This window comes from Macrobrachium nipponense, chromosome 31, assembly GCF_015104395.2.
Source record: "Macrobrachium nipponense isolate FS-2020 chromosome 31, ASM1510439v2, whole genome shotgun sequence".
NCBI lineage: Eukaryota > Metazoa > Arthropoda > Malacostraca > Decapoda > Palaemonidae > Macrobrachium > Macrobrachium nipponense.
Window position 1 is genome coordinate 27,470,478 of NC_061093.1, and position 19,470 is coordinate 27,489,947.

Here is a 19,470-nt window from a genome sequence, read left to right on the forward strand (position 1 = left end):
GTATAATCTGATTGGGCAGAGGTAAATATAGGATGGTATTTAACTCTGATAAATTTGAATCAATAAATTATGGAGACAGAGAAAGAAAGCTATATGCATATAAGGGACCTAATAATGAGACCATCACAATAAGGAAGCAGTTTAAAGACCTTGGTGTGATGATGAATAGGAACATGTTATGCAATGATCAAATAGCAACTCTGTTGGCAAAATGTAAAGCAAAAATGGGAATGTTGTTAAGGCACTTCAAAACAAGAAAAGCTGAACACATGATTATGCTTTATAAAACATATGTTCGTAGTCCACTTGAATATTGCAATATGATATGGTACCCACACTATCAAAAGGATATTGCACAAATAGAGAGTGTACAAAGGTCCTTTACAGCTAGAATAGAAGAAGTTAAGGACCTAGACTACTGGGAAAGACTACAATTCTTAAAATTATATAGTCTAGAAAGGAGAAGAGAACGCTACATGATAATTCAGGCATGGAAACAGATAGAAGGAATAGCAGAAAATATCATGGAACTAAAAATATCAGAAAGAGCAAGCAGAGGTAGATTAATAGTGCCCAAAACTATACCAGGAAAAATAAGGAAAGCACACAGGACATTAATCCACTACGCACCAGCATCGATAATGCAGCGTCTATTCAATGCGTTGCCAGCTCATCTGAGGAATATATCAGGAGTGAGCGTAGATGTGTTTAAGAATAAGCTCGACAAATATCTAAACTGCATCCCAGACCATCCAAGATTGGAAGATGCAAAATATACCGGAAGATGTACTAGCAACTCTCTGGTAGACATTGAGGTGCACACTGAGGGACCTGGGGCAACCCGAACAAGATGTAAGGTCTGTAAGGTAAGGTAAGGTCTCTCTTGCTCTCTCTTTGTAGAAGCAATAATAAACCAAAATGACTCAACCGAATTTTACCATCTCTCTCTCTCTCTCTCTCTCTCTCTCTCTCTTTGTATAAGCAATAATAAACCAAAATGACTCAACTGAATTTTACCATCTCTCTCTCTCTCTCTCCTCTTTGTATAAGCAATAATAAACCAAAATGACTCAACAGAATTTTACCATGCCCTTTGGTGCGTTGCTTGCCTGTCTGAGCAACAACGAGAAAACCGTCATCAGAAAAATAGAGAAGACTCTACAAAATTAATAGTGCTGAAGCAGCAACCATTTTTAACAAAACTTATTATTATTATTATTATATTATTATTATTATTATTATTATTATTATTATTATTATTATTATTATTATTTTTTTTTTTTTTTTTTTTTTTTTTTTTTTTTTTTTTTTTTTTTTTTTTTTTTTTTTTTTTGCACTATCACAGTCCTCCAATTCGACTGGGTGGTATTTATAGTGTGGGGTTCCGGGTTGCATCTGCCCCCTTAGGAGTCCATCACTTTTCTTACTATGTGTGCCGTTTCTAGGATCACACTCTTCTGCATGAGTCCTGGAGCTACTTCAGCCTCTAGTTTTTCTAGATTCCCTTTCCACAGGGATCTTGGGATCGTGCCTAGTGCTCCTATGATTATGGGTACGATTTCCACTGGCATATCCCATATCCTTCTTATTTTCTATTTTCAGATCTTGATACTTATCCATTTTTTTCCCTCTCTTATCTCTTCAACTCTGGTGTCCCATGGTATTGCGACATCAATGAGTGATACTTTCTCTTGACTTTGTCAATCAACGTCACGTCTGGTCTGTTTGCACGTATCACCCTATCCGTTCTGATACCATAGTCCCAGAGGATCTTTGCCTGATCGTTTTCTATCACTCCTTCAGGTTGGTGCTCATACCACTTATTACTGCAAGGTAGCTGATGTTTCTTGCACAGTCTCCAGTGGAGGGCTTTTGCCACTGAATCATGCCTCTTTTGTACTGGTTCTGTGCAAGTGCCGGGCATTCACTTGCTATGTGGTTTATGGTTTCATTTTTCGTATTGCACTTCCTACATATGGGAGAGATGTTATTTCCGTCTATCGTACTTTGAACATATCTGGTTCTTAGGGCCTGATCTTGTGCCGCTGTTATCATTCCTTCAGTTTCCTTCTTTAGCTCTCCCCTCTGTAGCCATTGCCAATTGTCATCGCTGGCTAGTTCTTTAGTCTGTCTCATGTATTGTCCGTGCATTGGTTTGTTGTGCCAGTCCTCTGTTCTTTCTGTCTTTCTCCTGTCTCTGTATATTTCTGGGTCTTCGTCTACTTTTATTAGTCCTTCTTCCCATGCACTCTTTAGCCACTCGTCTTCACTGGTTTTTAGATATTGCCCCAGTGCTCTGTTTTCGATGTTTAACGCAGTCCTCTATACTTAGTAGTCCTCTCCCTCCTTCCTTTCGTGTTATGTATAGTCTGTCCGTATTTGCTCTTGGGTGTAGTGCTTTGTGTATTGTCATATGTTTCCTGGTTTTCTGATCTATGCTGCGGAGTTCTGCCTTCGTCCTTCGACTATTCCTGGCGCTGTATCTGATTACTGGCACTGCCCATGTGTTTATGGCTTTTATTTTTCATATTTCCGGCGTTGAGTTTTGACTTGAGTATCGCCTTGAGTCTCTGCATATATTCTTTCCTGATCGTGTCCTTCATCTCTTGATGTTTTATATCTCCTCCTTCCATTATTCCCAGGTATTTGTATCCTGTCTCATCTATGTGTTTGATGTTGCTCCCATCTGGTAGCTTTATCCCTTCAGTTCTCGTTACTTTGCCTTTTTGTATGTTGACTAAGGCGCATTTTTCTATTCCAAACTCCATCCTGATGTCCCCAGATACAATCCTTACAGTCTGGATTAGGGTATCTATTTCCTTGATGCTCTTACCATACAGCTTGATGTCGTCCATGAACATCAGATGGTTGTTATTATTATTATTATTATTATTATTATTATTATTATTATTATTATTATTATTATTATTATTATTATTATTATTATTATTAATGAAAGCTTTAGTCATATCCATCCTTGGTTATTTCTTGAATGCCTTGCATCTTGATAGCAGATTTCTCTCATAAGGACCCATAATAAGCAGTTCAAACTTAATGGTTTATTTAAACAAATTTCGTGGCGTTAACCTCTGCTATTACTTTTGCAATCAAAGACTCGTAACCCTCGTGAAATACACAATGCTGTCGAGGGTAATGTTCTGTACTGTAATGGTGTTTGGACCCTTGTAGATGGTTTCACTCCCAGCCATCTTCCAGTCGCCAGGAGGCAGTACTACGCTTAGCTCTGAGGCTCCCTTGAATACGACAGGGACAGACAGCAAGTCATCGCCAACGAGAAATTCTGTCAAAATAACAATAAAATGACAATATGCTTTACGAGAAGAGGGTACCTGGATATAGCAGAACGAAAACTGAATTTAAATATGTGTGAATATTGTTTGAAGCTTCATCAAGGAAACGAACAAACACCCGAGATCAGAATATGTCAATTCGAATGAAGTATGGTGAAATGATGGAGCTATTGTAATAACGGAGATACTAACGCTGATCAGCAGTGAGACAAGACTCCAGATCTGGGCAGAGCCACCATGTAGGCCTCATAATGGGAGCTCCAGTCTCAATTGCTTCCTGGCCCAGTTTGGATATGAGGGGAATGATTTCCGTATGCAGAGATGTCACTTCCTGGCACCTTTTAACTACCTGCAAATAACAAAAAAGAAAGAAAAAAAGCAAGGGAGATCTGCATTGACGATTACATGTACTCATGGAATGGTGTGTTGCAGAATAGGGGTCAGGCCATTAATTCTACAACAATATTCAATTGTAAAGTCATATTTTGAAGCCATTTTTAAATTATATCACAAATTCCTTTAACAAAATAGTTTAACTGAACCGCTCTGATCATCGTTTGGGTTATTTTCATCATAATATGCGTTGAATGAAAGAGATCCAAAGGATAAGTCTAAAGGCCCCCATACACTGAACGACTGTTTGAACGATTGTCTGGACTGTATCGTTCGCAAAAACTGTGTATGGGCTTGTCTGAATGCAAAAGTGGGCGGAGCTTCGTGTCTGAACGATCTCAGCGGGAATCTGTCACGACCAGGTGGCACAGATCGCTCAATGTATGGGTTTGTCTGCCGATATATAACGCTATCGCGCGCGTCTCTTCTAGAGATGATGCCATGTCTTCTCGAGACAAAATCTTTGTTCAGACTGAAATCGGTGCGGAGATCGTTCATACTGTATGAATAGTGTGTGTGTGTGGGTCGATAACGACAATCGTTCAGACAGTCGTTCAGATAATTGTTCGGTGTATGGGGGCCTTAAGACTCCCATACCGGCTTCACAGTAACTTCAGCTAGCTATAGAGACAAATACTCACGGAAACACTTAAGAAATCTTTCCGTCCATACATACTTGCTCATTGAAGCCCCAAGGGAGAATGGAAAATTGAAGCGCTGGCATGAATGTATTCGCTTGAGCCCATCTGACAAAGAGCTCCTCTCCTGGCTTGAGAACATAAGCATTGCCTCCGATCATGTCCGGTAACACGTAGGGATACCCGAGGATACCTAGTGCCCAGGAGTGATAGGGGGGAAAGGTCATTGCTTGTCCTGGGCTTAAATGTAACAAATTCAGAAGTAGTAAGTGCTGTCATTTTAAGTATTTCAAAAGATACATCCAAGTGAAGCTATAGAAAAAAAGAAAAACTTTCAAATGATGCAAAAAAATAAATTAATTAAATTGGTTTCTCTGACTCTAACCTGAAAATGTCTAAGTTAGTTCTATTAAAATCAAAGGTTAGTTAGGGCATCTACTACAAGGGCAGTGTCTCTCTGCGAGCTTTCGTTAATGCTAAAGGACTTCTTGCAAGTTTCACTCTGCCACTTTGAAGAATTTTTTCAGGTTGCAATGGACCGGAGGCCTTGTCTAGAACGAGGAATTTTACTTTCTTTGCTGCAGTTGTTACTTATATTGAAGAGAAAGAGTTTCCTGAATGTTTGTGTAAATAAAGTAACGAAACAAAGTATCTGGGTAACTATCCTTAAATTGTGTATAATTTTACATTTGAAGTCATAATGACAATGTCAGAAACCATAAACTGATTTTGACTTGTGATAAGCAAGATATTCTTCGATTCTGGTGATTATTGTGAAAATGTATAATATACTCCAATGTGGTATAGAAGTCCTTGCATCCTGAATGCACAATGATGTGACGTTCTCTTTTTAACAAATAATTAACCTCCCACAAACAAATAAACATTTTCTTTCACATTCCCGAAGACCTGAAATATCAAAAGCCTGAGTAACGCGACATTGTGTTAATAATATTATCCATATTTACCACTCATCACAAAGTACAAATGTGTAACGCAGCTCATACCAAAGTGCAGTAAGGAAGGAATCATCGTTCTCAGTCCATTGTCAGTACCCCAGACGGAGTCCTTGTCCAGCATCCTGACGAAGATGGGATGCCTCTGGGTTCCTTGCCCTACTCGTGTCTCAATCATTCCTCCAAACTCAGATACGGCATCAACATAGCTGGAAACGGTCATTATAATCATCACACGATGAAGAATAAGAATATTTCTGTGTATCTCACAGGATAATAAAAAGTTAAAACCACGACTGGCCTGATGAAGGCCTTAGTTGAAACTGTTTTAAACTGTTAGGAACCTTTACACTATTTAATTAACATCTTCAGCAAAAGATAGATGTTACTTTATGTTATCATGTGTGTGAAAAGCTAATCACAGCATTTACCTTACGCATGACTTTAGAACTTCCAAATGGGAATTCGATTTGCACTGATGACAGATACTCAGTCTGTTACACACGTTCTTGAGAAACTTGATTAATTCTATGAGTCTTTATAGATATAAGATTCATCATAGCGTATTTTCGATGTATGTAGTCAAAAGACCATTTGTTAAGCAGCACCTTAGATGAGCAATTCGTTCTTAGCGAGGACCATTAACCGATTGCTCATGGAATATGATTTGGACTCTTAGCGAACCCAGTTGGCTCCATGGATGAATAACCACCACAAGTTAAAATCAGTTAATGGCTTCTTACACTGAAACTGAGTTGTTGACTTCAAATTTAAATTTAAATACCGTTTAAGGATAGTTGCCCAGATACTTAGCTTCATTACGTTATTTCCACAGACATGCAAGAAACTACCCTTCTCTTAAAAAGCCATCCTTCTCTCAAGGTGCGTCCACACGGTCGACCAATGTCCGACGGACAATCATTGTTACCATATCAGAGGCGAAGCAGGATGACGTCATAAGCGTTGAAACGATGGAAGTAGATCTGGCAACAAACAGTGGTACCAGATGAGGTTGTATTCAAGTGTTTTTACTCTGCTCACAAGGCAAAGACCGCCAGACAATTGTTAATTGGTAACAATGTTTGTCCGTCGGACATTGTTCGACCGTGTGGACGCACCTTTAAATACATAATTTATCTTTAACCCACTGGCTGTAATTATATGGGATGAACTAACGGACTGACTATTCATCTTTAGGAAGACGTGTTTGAAAGCACTCAAAAAGAGTTCGAATCCCGTAATAGTTTATACTATTTTTTTCTATAATCTATACTACTAAAGCTTCCAATGAAACCGTCAATCCTATGAAAAATAAGATGATGTTAAAATTTGCAGAAAAGGAAGTAAGAGAAACCAAAATTCCTCGTTCCAGAGCAAAGCCTGTAAATGCGTCAGGTGCTTACTACTGAGTGTACACACTAGGCCAGAGGCGTTCGTCGACGTTCAGAGTGAAGACTTTGGGCAACCAGGAGGATTCTCCAGCGTCAAATTTGAACGAGTCAATGCCCGTCGACGTCTGGATGTCAACAAGTCTCTGTGTCCACCAGCCCACGGCTGCTGGGTTCGTAAAGTCTATGATGCCTGCACTCAGTCCCTGCCACCAGTGAGTCTTTTGGGTGACCCCTTGCGCGTCCTTTGGAAGAGGTCGAGAGGATTTTTTATATTTATTTCGTATTGCTTCTTTCTTTCTGCGTGTTGCACGTATGTATGTAGTAGGTATTTACAAGTACTAGCGGATCAAAAAAATTTTCATTAGGGGGTAGCACCAATTCTCATATTATAAACTACGAATGGGCCTTAATATCCAATTCGCTCTGCCTCGGAAATAATATATTTTCATTTATGTTAACCGAAGGAGAATTTTTTTAGTTGATAATAAATTCGTCGTCTCGTGGGATCGATCGAATGACAAACCGCAACTCAAAAGGCTACAATGATGCGCCTTGGACCACACGGCTAACTTCCGATAACATATATGAATGTATATTATTTCCGAGGTAGAGCGAATTAGAAATAAAACGACTTTTATAGCCTAATGCTTGTATATGAATCACGGTTGGTGTGATAATTTATATATAATATATATATAATAGAGATATATTCCACAGATGCATATAATATTATATATTGAATTACTACAGATAAAGATATGCTAGTTTGAGATATAGATATACGACTATAAATAAAGAATCACACCACCGTTTGGATTCAATATAATATATATAATAGATTATAGACTATATATATAATGATAATATATACATATTATATATATATACTATTAATATATATATATATATATATATATATATTATATGATATATAATATATATATTTATATATATACTAAATTTGAGCAGAAATTATGAAATGGACAGCAATCGCCTGTTATACGAGGAAATACCGAATCTATTGTTATTATTATTATGATTGTTATTATTGTTATTTTTTCTAAAAACTTAATTATTTCTATAATAGATCTTTTACCTTTTTTACATTTTTATATCTCTCATTTATAGTCATTATTATCTAAATCTTCAATATTATTATTTTCTTAATATTTTTCATGGGGAGGGGGGTGGGGGCGTGGCAGGCACGTGCCCAGGTGACTCACCTGGATCTGCTAATGCTTATACAGTTGCAAAACTATTGCTGGTAGTAATGATAACACCGCAAACATAAGATGATAATAATTAGTGACACTAAAATTACTGGAAAGTCTTCACACGAATACAAACGGAAAGGATACTATATCCACAATTTTATATATAGTAAACTATTGTACATAGTAATATAGTTTACTATATAATGGTTGATTTTTACACATCATCATCATCATCATCATCATCATCATCATCATAATAATAATAATAATAAATAATAATAATAATAATAATAATAATAATAATGCCCTCAGATGACAAGTAAAAGTAAAGGAAGATATAATAGAATATCATATATAATGGAAATAATAAACAAAATAGAGTAGTAGGTTCTATGAACATATTGGAGCCATACACCACACGACATAGATCCCTTTTTATCAGTCGCTGACTTTCAAATGTCATAAAATGAGGTAAACACTTTCTTATTAAAATCTCAATTAATGTTTATTGATTATTACCTTGACGAAGTATCCCTTCTCATCGGCGTAGCTAAAGGATTCGCAGTTATCGTTAATGAACGGGTGAATCCAAAGCGTCACTCTGAAGCCTTCATTCTGCTCGGGAGACATTGAAATAAAGGAGTCTTGCAAATGATAATCGAAGCTGAGAGAGAGAGAGAGAGAGAGAGAGAGAGGGAGAGAGAGAGAGAGAGAGAGAGAAGATCCTCTAATCCAGTGGTTTTCAACCTGGGAGGTGGTCAGTAATTTCCAGGTGAGACGTGAGCCCTAGGTGAAAATTTACAATTCTCTATTTATATTCGTTATTCTTTTAACAAGAGTGAGGAACTAATAACCTTAGGTTCTTATGGTCTACTAGTCAAGTCTAGTTCGACTCGTTTTGCATACCATGTTTTGTAATTATGTAAGCCCCTTCCTGTCTCTCGCAACCCCTTCTCTTTCTTTCTTTTGTTTTTTATTATTTTCCTGTAAATCTGGGAGGGAATGTTACTCATAGATGCAAGGGGGCCGTGAAGGGAAGTACCAACTCTCAGAGGGGGGCCTAGTAATAAAAAGATTGAGAACCAGTGCTCTAATATCTTAGAGTGACCGTTTGTATGGAAGTGATTTGGGTAATGCCTTGTTGTTTCCTGCAGGACGAGAAATAACACCGTCTATCTGATTTAGCCAACTGGTGATTTCTGTTATTAAGAATTTGTGTGATACGAAAATACCACTCTCTCTCTCGCGCACCGCCAGAAAAAAAAAAATAATAGGAATTAAGGACCCATCGCCATAAACAGTTCAAGAAATGCTTAAAGGAGAACATGTTCATGATAAGCCTAGGTCTACGAGCTATGTGATTCAAGGAGAACTTTATCAAATCTGTTCTAAACGGCTCTCTTATTGGATATTCTAATAAGGACATCATTAAAGTGATGTAAACCAGCAAACAATACTGAAGAATTCAGATATTTGAAATAAATGTAGACCCAAAAGCACTGATGATCAAGATTTAACGTCCAGGTTCTTTATTTACTCACGTGAAGGTCATCGACGAGTCTTGCTGGGTCGGGAAATCTCTCCGGGTTCCATTCAGCGTTGCCGTAACACGTCTCCCAGTTGTCATCTATTTCAACCTGAAATAAATATAGTATATATATATATATATATATATATATATATATAATATATATATATATGTATGTCTATGTATGTATGTATGTTATTTTTTATGTATGTATGTATTGTATGTTGTGATGTATGTATTATTTAAGTATTTGTGTATGTATGTATGTTTATGTATGGTATGATAGTACATAAAGGTAATGCCACGGAGGAAAATGAAAAGACGAGAGAACTGCCGAGATCTTTCGGTCTTACCGTCCCGTTACTAAAGGCAAAACTGATCAGTTTTGCCTGAAGTAAGGGATGTGAAGACCGAAAGATCTCGGCAGTTCTCGTCTTTTCATCTTCCTCCGTGGCATTACCTTTATTTATACATAGCATCACGTTTTATATATTTCGTGATCAAGTTATTCATATATGTAGTATATATTATTGTGATCTGATAAGTCACTACATACATTACTACAGACCATTCACTAAATTCCAATCACTTCCTTTATATTTCAAAATAATTCAAAATATTGCAATGGGGAAAGGTTCTCCTCATCCGTTCATTAAATACATTTTGGCTTCTAACCGCTCCCCACAAGCGTCAGAAAGATAGAGCAACAGTCGGGATTCTCTCCCGAAATGAAGTAGTCACGAAGCACAAAACTGTTTTGTTGGGTGAAAATGATAATAGTATCTTATCTTCTCCGGCACTAATGTCTTAAATGCCAATATTTGTAACACCTTTAATCCATCTTTTTGAAAAATGAAAATTGATTTTTATAAAAAAAAAAAAGAAGTCACTAGACATATACAAACGAAAATTGATTTTTATTTAAAAAAAACCAGTCACATGAAATATACTTTACCAATGCAATTATTTCCTAACACCTAGAAGTTTTACTTTCGTGTCATCTGTTAATGACACGAACCTAGATTTATTACAAGGAAGACCTGTCGTTTTCAAGAGCATTCTGGGAATGTTCCTAATCAATGAAAGTCACTTTTAGTGCCGCTTAACCCACAAGGTACCCAAGAACTGCCCTGCGCTTAGTAGGCCCACCCACCTGGCTGTTGTTGAATCCATTATCCTTGATGGCCATCGCAAAGTCCCAGACCCTGGTATCGTTGACCTTCGTATGGTATTCAGCCCAGGTGGACCAAATGGGGTCTCGAAGCATCCTGAGATCAGGAATCCCAGTAGGATTGGAGAAAAATTTGGGGTAGGTTGCTAAGTGAACCTGTTAAAGAAGAGATACTTATTGCATAATTTGCATAGTTTATTTTCATGATACCTGTTAACAATGTAAACGTGCTGTACTTTCTCAGGATACCTAAATTTTCTTGTGAATAACGAAGTTACGTCAAGGATGAGTCCAAATAAACAAAAGGTCCTCGAATAGATAGATACTAAATACTATACCCACAAAAAATTATTCACAACAAAATCTACATAAATTTAAACTTCGAGAAAACAAAATGGTCAAAATGTTGAAATTTTGATGGAGCAAAACCAAAATAATTTCACACCAAGTATAAGCAACAACCAAGAACACCCTGAAACCTTAAATCTAATTAGTAATAAACATCTCTCACTTCTTTAACATTCTCCGCAGTGCACACGTAGTAGTTCAGCGTCAGATCAACACCATCAGGAGCCGAGAAAGGGTCTTCGAATCGGCTGCTCAGGCAGAGTTGGTCGGCCAGGTCGTCTCCGTCATTGTCGGGCACACTCAGGAAGAGCGGGATTCCTTCCTCAACCTGTGCCGAGGGAAGTAGCACTGTATACTATGTTAATCCTGGTAACAGTTGTGGCTAAAGACGCGGAAGTTGACGCCTATCTCGGCTCTTTCTTTCCTTGGCGCGACTTTGATAAAGTCTAGGGGAACCTCACTTCAAATTTCAATAGTGAAAGTGTGTTTGAGGAATATGTGTAAGAGACCTTGCGGCTATTAAGAATTCGTAGTCCATGTATGTATATATATATATATATATATATATGATATTATATAATATATATATATATATATATATATATATAAACTGCATACATATTTCAGTGTTCTCGCGTGCTAATAACAAAATTATTGGACTTTGTTAAGTGTTTGGAATACAAGAAAACTTAATTTTTTTTCTACGTTTTAAGGAGTTTTTTTTTAGCTGTTTACAACAAGAGGGACGTTAAAACTATAGCTATCATAAACAAAAGCTATCTGGGGTGAAAATTACTATTGACACGAATGAATGACAAACAATGAAACGCACCCTAATCGCCGCCCCTTGCGAAGAGATCCAATACGCCTCCGATACGCCTCCATACCACAGATCTTTCTTCTGCAGCATATCGGCCGTCACGAAGGGCGTTTCACGACGGGGAGCTTTCTCAATAGGCCAGGGCTGCGTTACTTGTTCACCTCCTCCGTACCTAAGATTGAAAAAGTACAAAAATTCTCAGCCTGTCTCTATGTAACAATGATTTACTTTTACATTTCAAAACTTCCAGTCTATTGAGCTTGACTCGTGTTTTTTTTTTTTAGATCATTCAAATATACTTCTAAGTACAGATCATGGACTAGGCAGGAACATCCTTAACAGAATAAAATTAAATGATTATTATCCTTTGTATTTAATTTGCTCACATTTAATATATTTATCTATTAGTTTGTGAATTTATTTTGTCTTCTATGATAACTGATCTCTTCATTGTTTATTTCCTGTGACCTTCTGTCTACTGTTACTTCTTTCAAATGAGAACCATATTCTTAAGAAGCCTGAGTTTCAAGTCAATAGCTCCAGTGAGAATGTTCCATAAGAACAGCGTTCATCTTCTGGATAATAGTAATAATAATAATAATATAATAATCGTTTCCCATGTACCACCACTACAAGGCATACTAATAAGCGTGTGGGAATGCAGTTTGAATTCTCTATCTACTAACCTATACATACGCAACCCAGATAGCGATCTTACCAATGACCTTCCAAAAGAACACAGTCCTTCAATTCAGTGAGATTTCTTGCCGTCCAAGAGACCTTTTGACAATGGTCCTCTTGTGTGATCACTACCTTAGCAACATCGAAGTCTAAGCAGAAGTTCCCTTCGGTGCAGTTCACTCCTTCGGCGCCTTCTGGTAGAGTGAGACCCCAGTCGATGTTTACCTGGCCTGGGGGAAGGTTGCAAAGATAGATGAAATGAATTGGTTTGTGTGTCGTTACTCCACGAACTCGGTGCATAGAATGTATGTGGGATGAAAGGTTTCTTGTTGAGAAAAATAAGACCGTATTTTGAGAACGTAATCTTTACTTTACATTCCTTTGAATTTATGGAAATCATAGGCATTTAAACGGGACATCAATTATCCATCTTCATATATATATATATATATATATATATATAGATATATATATATATATATATATATATATATAATATATATAAAGATATATGCCACGAAGAAAAATAAACGAAGGAGGATCTGCGAGACCTTTCGACGTTAAACGTCCTTTACTGAGCATGCTCAGTAAAGACGTTTAACGTCGAAAGGTCTCGCAGATCCTCCTTCATTTATTTTTCTTTCGTGGCATATATCTTTATTTATGGATTTGTCACGTTCCTTACTTTCGTGATTCAGTTATACATGCATACATACATATATATATATATATATATATATATATATATATATATATATTATATATATATATATATATATATATATATATATTCTTTATGACCTTTATCTTCTGAATGACTAACTATTGTTACCAAGTGCCAAGTTGGACATCAGTTTTTTTTTTTTTTTTTTTTTTTTTTTTTTTTTTTTTTTTTTATCAAGTTTTGAACTGATAACCAGCTGCTTGGCTCACACGATATCAGTTGAGATGCGAATGAAAATGCTGAAGAAATCCTCATTCTTCACACTAGAAATATTAACACTAATAGACTCCTGCGGAAAATGTTACGTTAATGTTAGCTGTTATATAACTAGTTTATTCTTCAGCCTATTAATCATCCTAAATCATAGCACCATATCGTAAAGACGGGCTGCCCTGAAGCAAGGAAGGGCCCGTGCAGTCATTAGGCCAGCTAAGCTGAAACCAACCAACTCTACTGCTATTGCCTCCCTTTGAGCAGTTGTAGCTATATATATATATATATATATATATATATATATATATATATATATATATATATATATATATATATACATATATATACATATATATATATATATATATATATATATATATATATATATATATATGTATATGTGTGTGTGTGTGTGTGTGTGTGTGTGTGTGTGTTGTGTATGTATGTATGTATGTGTGAGCGTTCGTTATTAAAATGATTCAGAAACTATATTTTAAGTAAATATAAAGCTGTCAGTTTGAATCTTCCATTTTGGGAATTATCTACCTAAGTAATAACAAATGAACTCTTAGAGCTTACCATGACTGTGCTTGATCCTAAGTTCGCGTCCTTCGACGATCTCGATGTTGCTGTGAAAACCTTTTGTAGGCAGAGATTGCAAATCTACACATCTCGCGAAAAACAGGACATTCAGTGATATTCCAAGGAATAAAAATCTTATCGGACCTAAGGGAAAGAAAAATGATATTAATAGTCTTTGGCTAGTTTGTGCTTGATGTTATCATGTGGTGACCCTTTAAGCCATATTTTTTAGTTTTTGTCGTGACATGCAAAAAAGGATACATTTTACGGACTTGATTTTCAGCGCGCTCGATCACTTTGCACACTATACTAGGGAGTTCTATACCTTGAAAAATTTATTATATAATTTTAAAAACCCTCCCTTTTTTAAAAATTAAACTAATGCTACGTTTGAAGATAAATTCTTTAAAAGAAATGGCGATCAGAATACGTAAAATATTCGAAAGCTGGAAGAATGTAATGGGAGAGTCATATGCTTTATCTATCTAGTTCAAATTTGGCTTGAAGTAAGGGAACCCCTAATCGTTCGGTGCTGCCACATATAACATCGCTTATAACATAAAAATGCGGATGTCTCAAATGGAGTACATACTGCTCAGGATTGGTGCTAGGAACTGCGGGGCCCCAATTAGCAAATTATAGAAATTAAGACGGTTTTTTTTGTCTTATATAAAAATGATTTTCCAAGTAAAAATTTCCTGTTAATATAGTATGCATAATTCTTTATGTCGTGTTTTCGGGAGCGGTCTATTCCTCTTAGAATACAGAAAAGGCTTCAAACGGTAACTCTGATTGTGGCCCCAATTTCATCAAATTAGTCAAATAGGCTTAAAACCGGTCCCGATTATTGCTTTTAAAACAAACATCTTACCTGACTGCATGATGGCTGCTCAGTGATAAGTGACGGGGAAACCGGTGTAGCTCTGCCAAAGTTGTCTGTTACGAACAACCGCTTCGTTCTCGAACTTATCAGTTTTTACTCATTCTTCCCACGGTTTTTTTTCTCCTCGAAACACTTAATATAGTATCATCTGCTGAATCTCATAAAAACAGCCTGAGAATAATTTGCAGATAAAAGAGTAGAGGACCAAATACTTAAATACCTGAATTAAAATAAAAAGTTTTTAAAATCATATATTTACTTATATAATTTATTCTATATTCAGATGAAATTCCACCAACGACGTGGTTCATTTTTGTCCTTTCTCTCTTTTTAAGGGGGTGGGTTGCCGGGTGGTCTTTGGCTCTGTGTTCTGTGCCTTAAGGCTTAAAGAAAAAAGAAATATTTCCAAAATGCTTGACAGACGTACAGGTTTATATAAGGATCAAAGATAATCTCACCCCCCAAGAAGATCAGTCACACTTGCTTATTCAGCCAATGACTTGGCAATACACAGAGAAGTCATATGTAATTTACCTTCAATAAATTTATTTTCAATCTACCTTTACTCTTACCCTTCAAGTATGACTAGCAGGATGGTTTATATTTGTTTAGCTTTGTTGTCCTCCTTAATATATCTTACAAAACGGGTACTAGAACCATTTGCCAGACAAAAGGCGAAATACCCGGATAACTCAATTAAATTTTCCTGTGTTTGGAAGAAAAGGATCACAGACTATTTATTTAATTCTATTGTGGTCGATTTAATTTATTTGTTAAGATAGTTGGATCTTGATATGGTCGAAGTAATCGATTCAAATAAATCTATTCGGAAAGATATAGGGCAAAAGTGGTATGCTATTATGATTAGGCTTGCGACTTAGATGAGGTAGAAGAACTGAAAGATATAGAAAGATAAAGTTCGTGTCAGAAATATCTTAGTAGTAGCAATTAACAAAATAAAAACTGCTTTTGAACCTGTAGCAACGTCTTCATAGACACAGGACATTATAATTCCAAGCAGAAATGAATTAGCAGTCCGAGCCATTACATAGGTACGGTACTACTGTTACTACTGTTCCTATCACGCCTTGACATGTGGGAGGCTGATTAAGAGTCTACTGTGTAAATTCGTGAATATAAATTAAAGTAATGGCATCTGACTTGAAGGATAAACAGCTTTTGAGCTCAAGACTAGGCAAGTGCAGTGTATGTGTGAGTAATTCAGCCAAGTACACCTGCCCAGCATGCAGTACGAAGACTTGTTCTTTGGGCTGCGTCAAAACCCACAAGAACGATGCGAACTGTGACGGGAAGCGAAGTAAAACTGCAATGATTCACAAAGAAGATATGGGCAACCTCACTTTACTCAGTGATTACAGGTCAGTCCTGCCAAAGTTCCTCAATAGAAGATTGACTTGGCGTAGCTTAGACCAGCGGTACCATAAATGTAGGTTAGGCCTAGCTACCTAGGGTAAACAACCGACTGGACTGGCCAACTCGCCGACTACAGCGTTCTTGGTCACCCTCCGAAAAAGTACTTTAAACAGTCTGACACCCGGAGATGGTCAGGAGTCATGAGTTGGGGGTGGTGATAGCAGGAGTTCAAGACCTAGGGTAAACAATCGCTTGGACTGGCGAACTCACCGACGGTCACGGCTGGACACCCTCCGTAAAAGTACTTAGGGGGAAAAACCAGCGACTACCAACCCTTACCACGGTGGACAGGTCTTATTCACTCGATATTTAGGGTGAAACATCACGACAGGCCAACCCTCATCACGGTAGACGGGTCTTATTCACTCGATATTTAATTGGTGAAACATGAATACAATTGCAACTCTAAGCATACCATTTTAAACGAACGAAGTTTCGGTCAACATATTGTGATATATGAAAGCCCCATACGAAACTAAAATAAGCATGTGAGCTCTTCGTAAAATATGTTTTCAAGGCAGTTTTGAAATCCAATATGGCGGCTACGTTTTGCATGGACGTTCTCATCAGTGACGGCCACCAATCCTTTTCCCCAGCCTTCCCAGCACTCATTTGAACAATGTTAGCGTATGTAGTGAACGTTTATTGATCTTACTCAAGATTGCAGTTGTAATCAGCACAATAAAACAACATTTTGTTGCCTATATTATGAAAGTATGAAACTTGTTATTCCCGGGGTTATGGTTGGAAACTGAATTCATCTTACCTTGTAATCGGCGTTTTTATCCTTTACTGCCATCACAACTGAAACTCCACAGTGCTTATTTGATTGTTTTATACACATTTTGGTCTCAGTTCACTCCACATTGCACTTTAAACCCGTTGCTGTTCCTGGTTTCTAAGCGCGCGCGCCATAAACACAATTTCGAACAGCAGACGACGACAGACGACGAAACTGCAAAGTTTTATTCCCAAAACTGTTTACTTTACTCGTTATTTAGTTTAAATTTACTTTGTTATTTAAAATTTTGATTTAATTCATGTATATTATTCCTTTTTTTTGCAACCAAATTACCCCGAAAAATTACAGATATTTCTAAAGTAGATAAAATCAAATGTTTCTTACGTTTTCGTACATCTGGCTGCCGAAAACCATAGAGGAACGAATACGGAAAAGTGCAGAGGAACGACTACGTTTTTTGCTTTTTGTTTTTGCTAGCACTTTTCATTGATTTCAGTCTTTATTAGTATTTTGAATTTCTTTAATAATCGTTTGCCAGAAATAAATGTAACCTTTAATGTTTGCATGCTAAGAATGCAAAATCATCGTTGCCACATTAGTGGAGGCTTCACACATACGCCGTTCCATTATTATCCTGTTAAGCGTCCGCCCCTGATGAGCTCGCTGCTAACGTTACCGTCACGCTTTTTTTGTAATCAGCGATCATAGCACTGATGAGTTTTTTAGTTTTTTTCAAAGTTATATTGATTTTTATTGTTATTCATACTGTAATTAACTGTAGGAAATTCTCTCTCTCTCTCTCTCTCTCTCTCTCTCTCTCTCCTCTCTCTCTCTCTCTCTCTCTCTCTCTCGGAGTCCAGTCACTCGGCAAAGAAAAGTCATCTTCACTCCCGCAATTGGAAGAAAAGTTTGTATCATCACTGGAGGATTCAGAACTAGAGCTCTCATCATCAAATAGGTTATCAATATCACACTCCTCATCTAGTATTTGATTGATCTCACCTGAAGAAATATGCCCTTTTCCTCTTTGGGACATTCATTGTGAAAGACGCGAAATCCAATTTGTCTCGAATAAACGCCCGAAGCGTATTGAAAGAAAACCAACAGGGACAGGCAGTTTTTCTAGCATAAGCGACACCAGGAAAGAGTTGCCAGGCTGGAAATAAGTTCCCAATGTGCTGAGAGTGTTACCAATCATGTTCCTACACTTTCTATACGAGTAAACGTATTATTACGGGGCTGACGGCTTGACAAGCACAGTTGAAGTCTTGAACGTAATATTCCGTGAAGGCGCTACCGAGTAGATCACGGTAAACGTATTATTACGTGGGTGACGCTTAACAGGTTTATAAACTGTTTCCATGAATTCTAGTTGTCATAGTAATGCAATAATGATAAAATTGCTTTAATATTTATGTATATATACTTCCAATACATAGCCTAATTTTCACCAATTTCAACGTTTTGTGTGTAGTCTTATACCCAGTTTGGAGGGTCCAACACATACCGAATGGCAACAGAGAGAGAGAGAGAGAAGAGAGAGAGAGAGAGAGAGAGAGAGAGAGAGAGAGAGAGAGAGAGAGAGAAAGGAAGGCAGAGGAACGAAGAAGAAAAGGGATGGCGGTGGAGGGGGGGGGGGTTGGGGAGAGGGTAGGTGGAGCTTTATACGCGTGTCGTATCCATTTCTGCATAATGGAGTTTTTGTCTCTTGGTACAAGGACAAGTGTCGTTATTCTTTACGATTAGTGATTCACGATACCCTTATAAATTACGGCATGGGTGTAATGCACTATAGCAAAATCTCGTTCTGTAAGAGTGTTCGTTACAGAAATAGGTATTGCCCAAAAAACGTGCTTGCACTGTCTCTGAAACCCATAGTAGACATGCTGCTTAGTTGTCAATCAAGTTTTTATAACCAAGTATTTTTTTACAAGCTAGCTATTGAATAAATTTGTATTTTTTCTCAGTCAAAACATATGCCCCTCATGCTAACTTTCCTCTTTTAAAAAACGACTTTCTGGTCATTGGCAAATTCGGCTCCCCATAATTTCTTTTTATGGTGCGAAAACAGACAGAGGCCCATGGACCGAAAACGATTGCGTCACACTAGGCGAGAAATCCAGCAGTAAAACATCTTCATATATCCAAAAAGTAAATAATAAAGATATATATGCGCATTACGATTATAACAATTACATGTATAGCTGATAACAATCTGCATGAATAACTGGTAAACTGTTCTGCAATGACAGTTGAGTATAGCAATTATTTACAATAGGTACGAAAGTCAAGATGGCGTGACGTCATAATACAGAACTTAAAGACGTTCTAATTCAGAAAAATAATTACTTAAATTTGAGTCAGAGTCGAGTTACTTTTTCAATAACGCAATATTTTGTTCATGAAACTTACCTGTCAGATATATATATAGCTGTATTTTC

The 19,470-nt window shown here is 37.0% G+C and overlaps 1 protein-coding gene and 1 pseudogene across 1 annotated transcript; one reads left to right on the forward strand and one right to left on the reverse strand.

Moving 5' to 3' along the window:
* Positions 1–3,044: 3,044 nt before the first annotated feature.
* On the reverse strand, positions 3,045–14,950 carry LOC135206717 (myogenesis-regulating glycosidase-like). The gene is made up of 13 exons (XM_064238169.1): positions 14,842–14,950; positions 13,968–14,114; positions 12,489–12,681; positions 11,783–11,942; positions 11,114–11,278; positions 10,585–10,758; positions 9,445–9,540; positions 8,423–8,518; positions 6,702–6,931; positions 5,350–5,507; positions 4,381–4,535; positions 3,504–3,660; positions 3,045–3,301 (listed from the first exon to the last, which is right to left on the reverse strand). The coding sequence occupies exons 1-13, from the start codon at positions 14,849–14,851 to the stop codon at positions 3,108–3,110; spliced, it is 1,935 nt and encodes a 644-aa protein (XP_064094239.1). The 5' UTR covers positions 14,852–14,950; the 3' UTR covers positions 3,045–3,107.
* Positions 14,951–15,887: 937 nt separating this feature from the next.
* LOC135206796 (box C/D snoRNA protein 1-like) overlaps positions 15,888–19,470 on the forward strand; it is an 85,479-nt pseudogene continuing 81,896 nt past the window's right edge.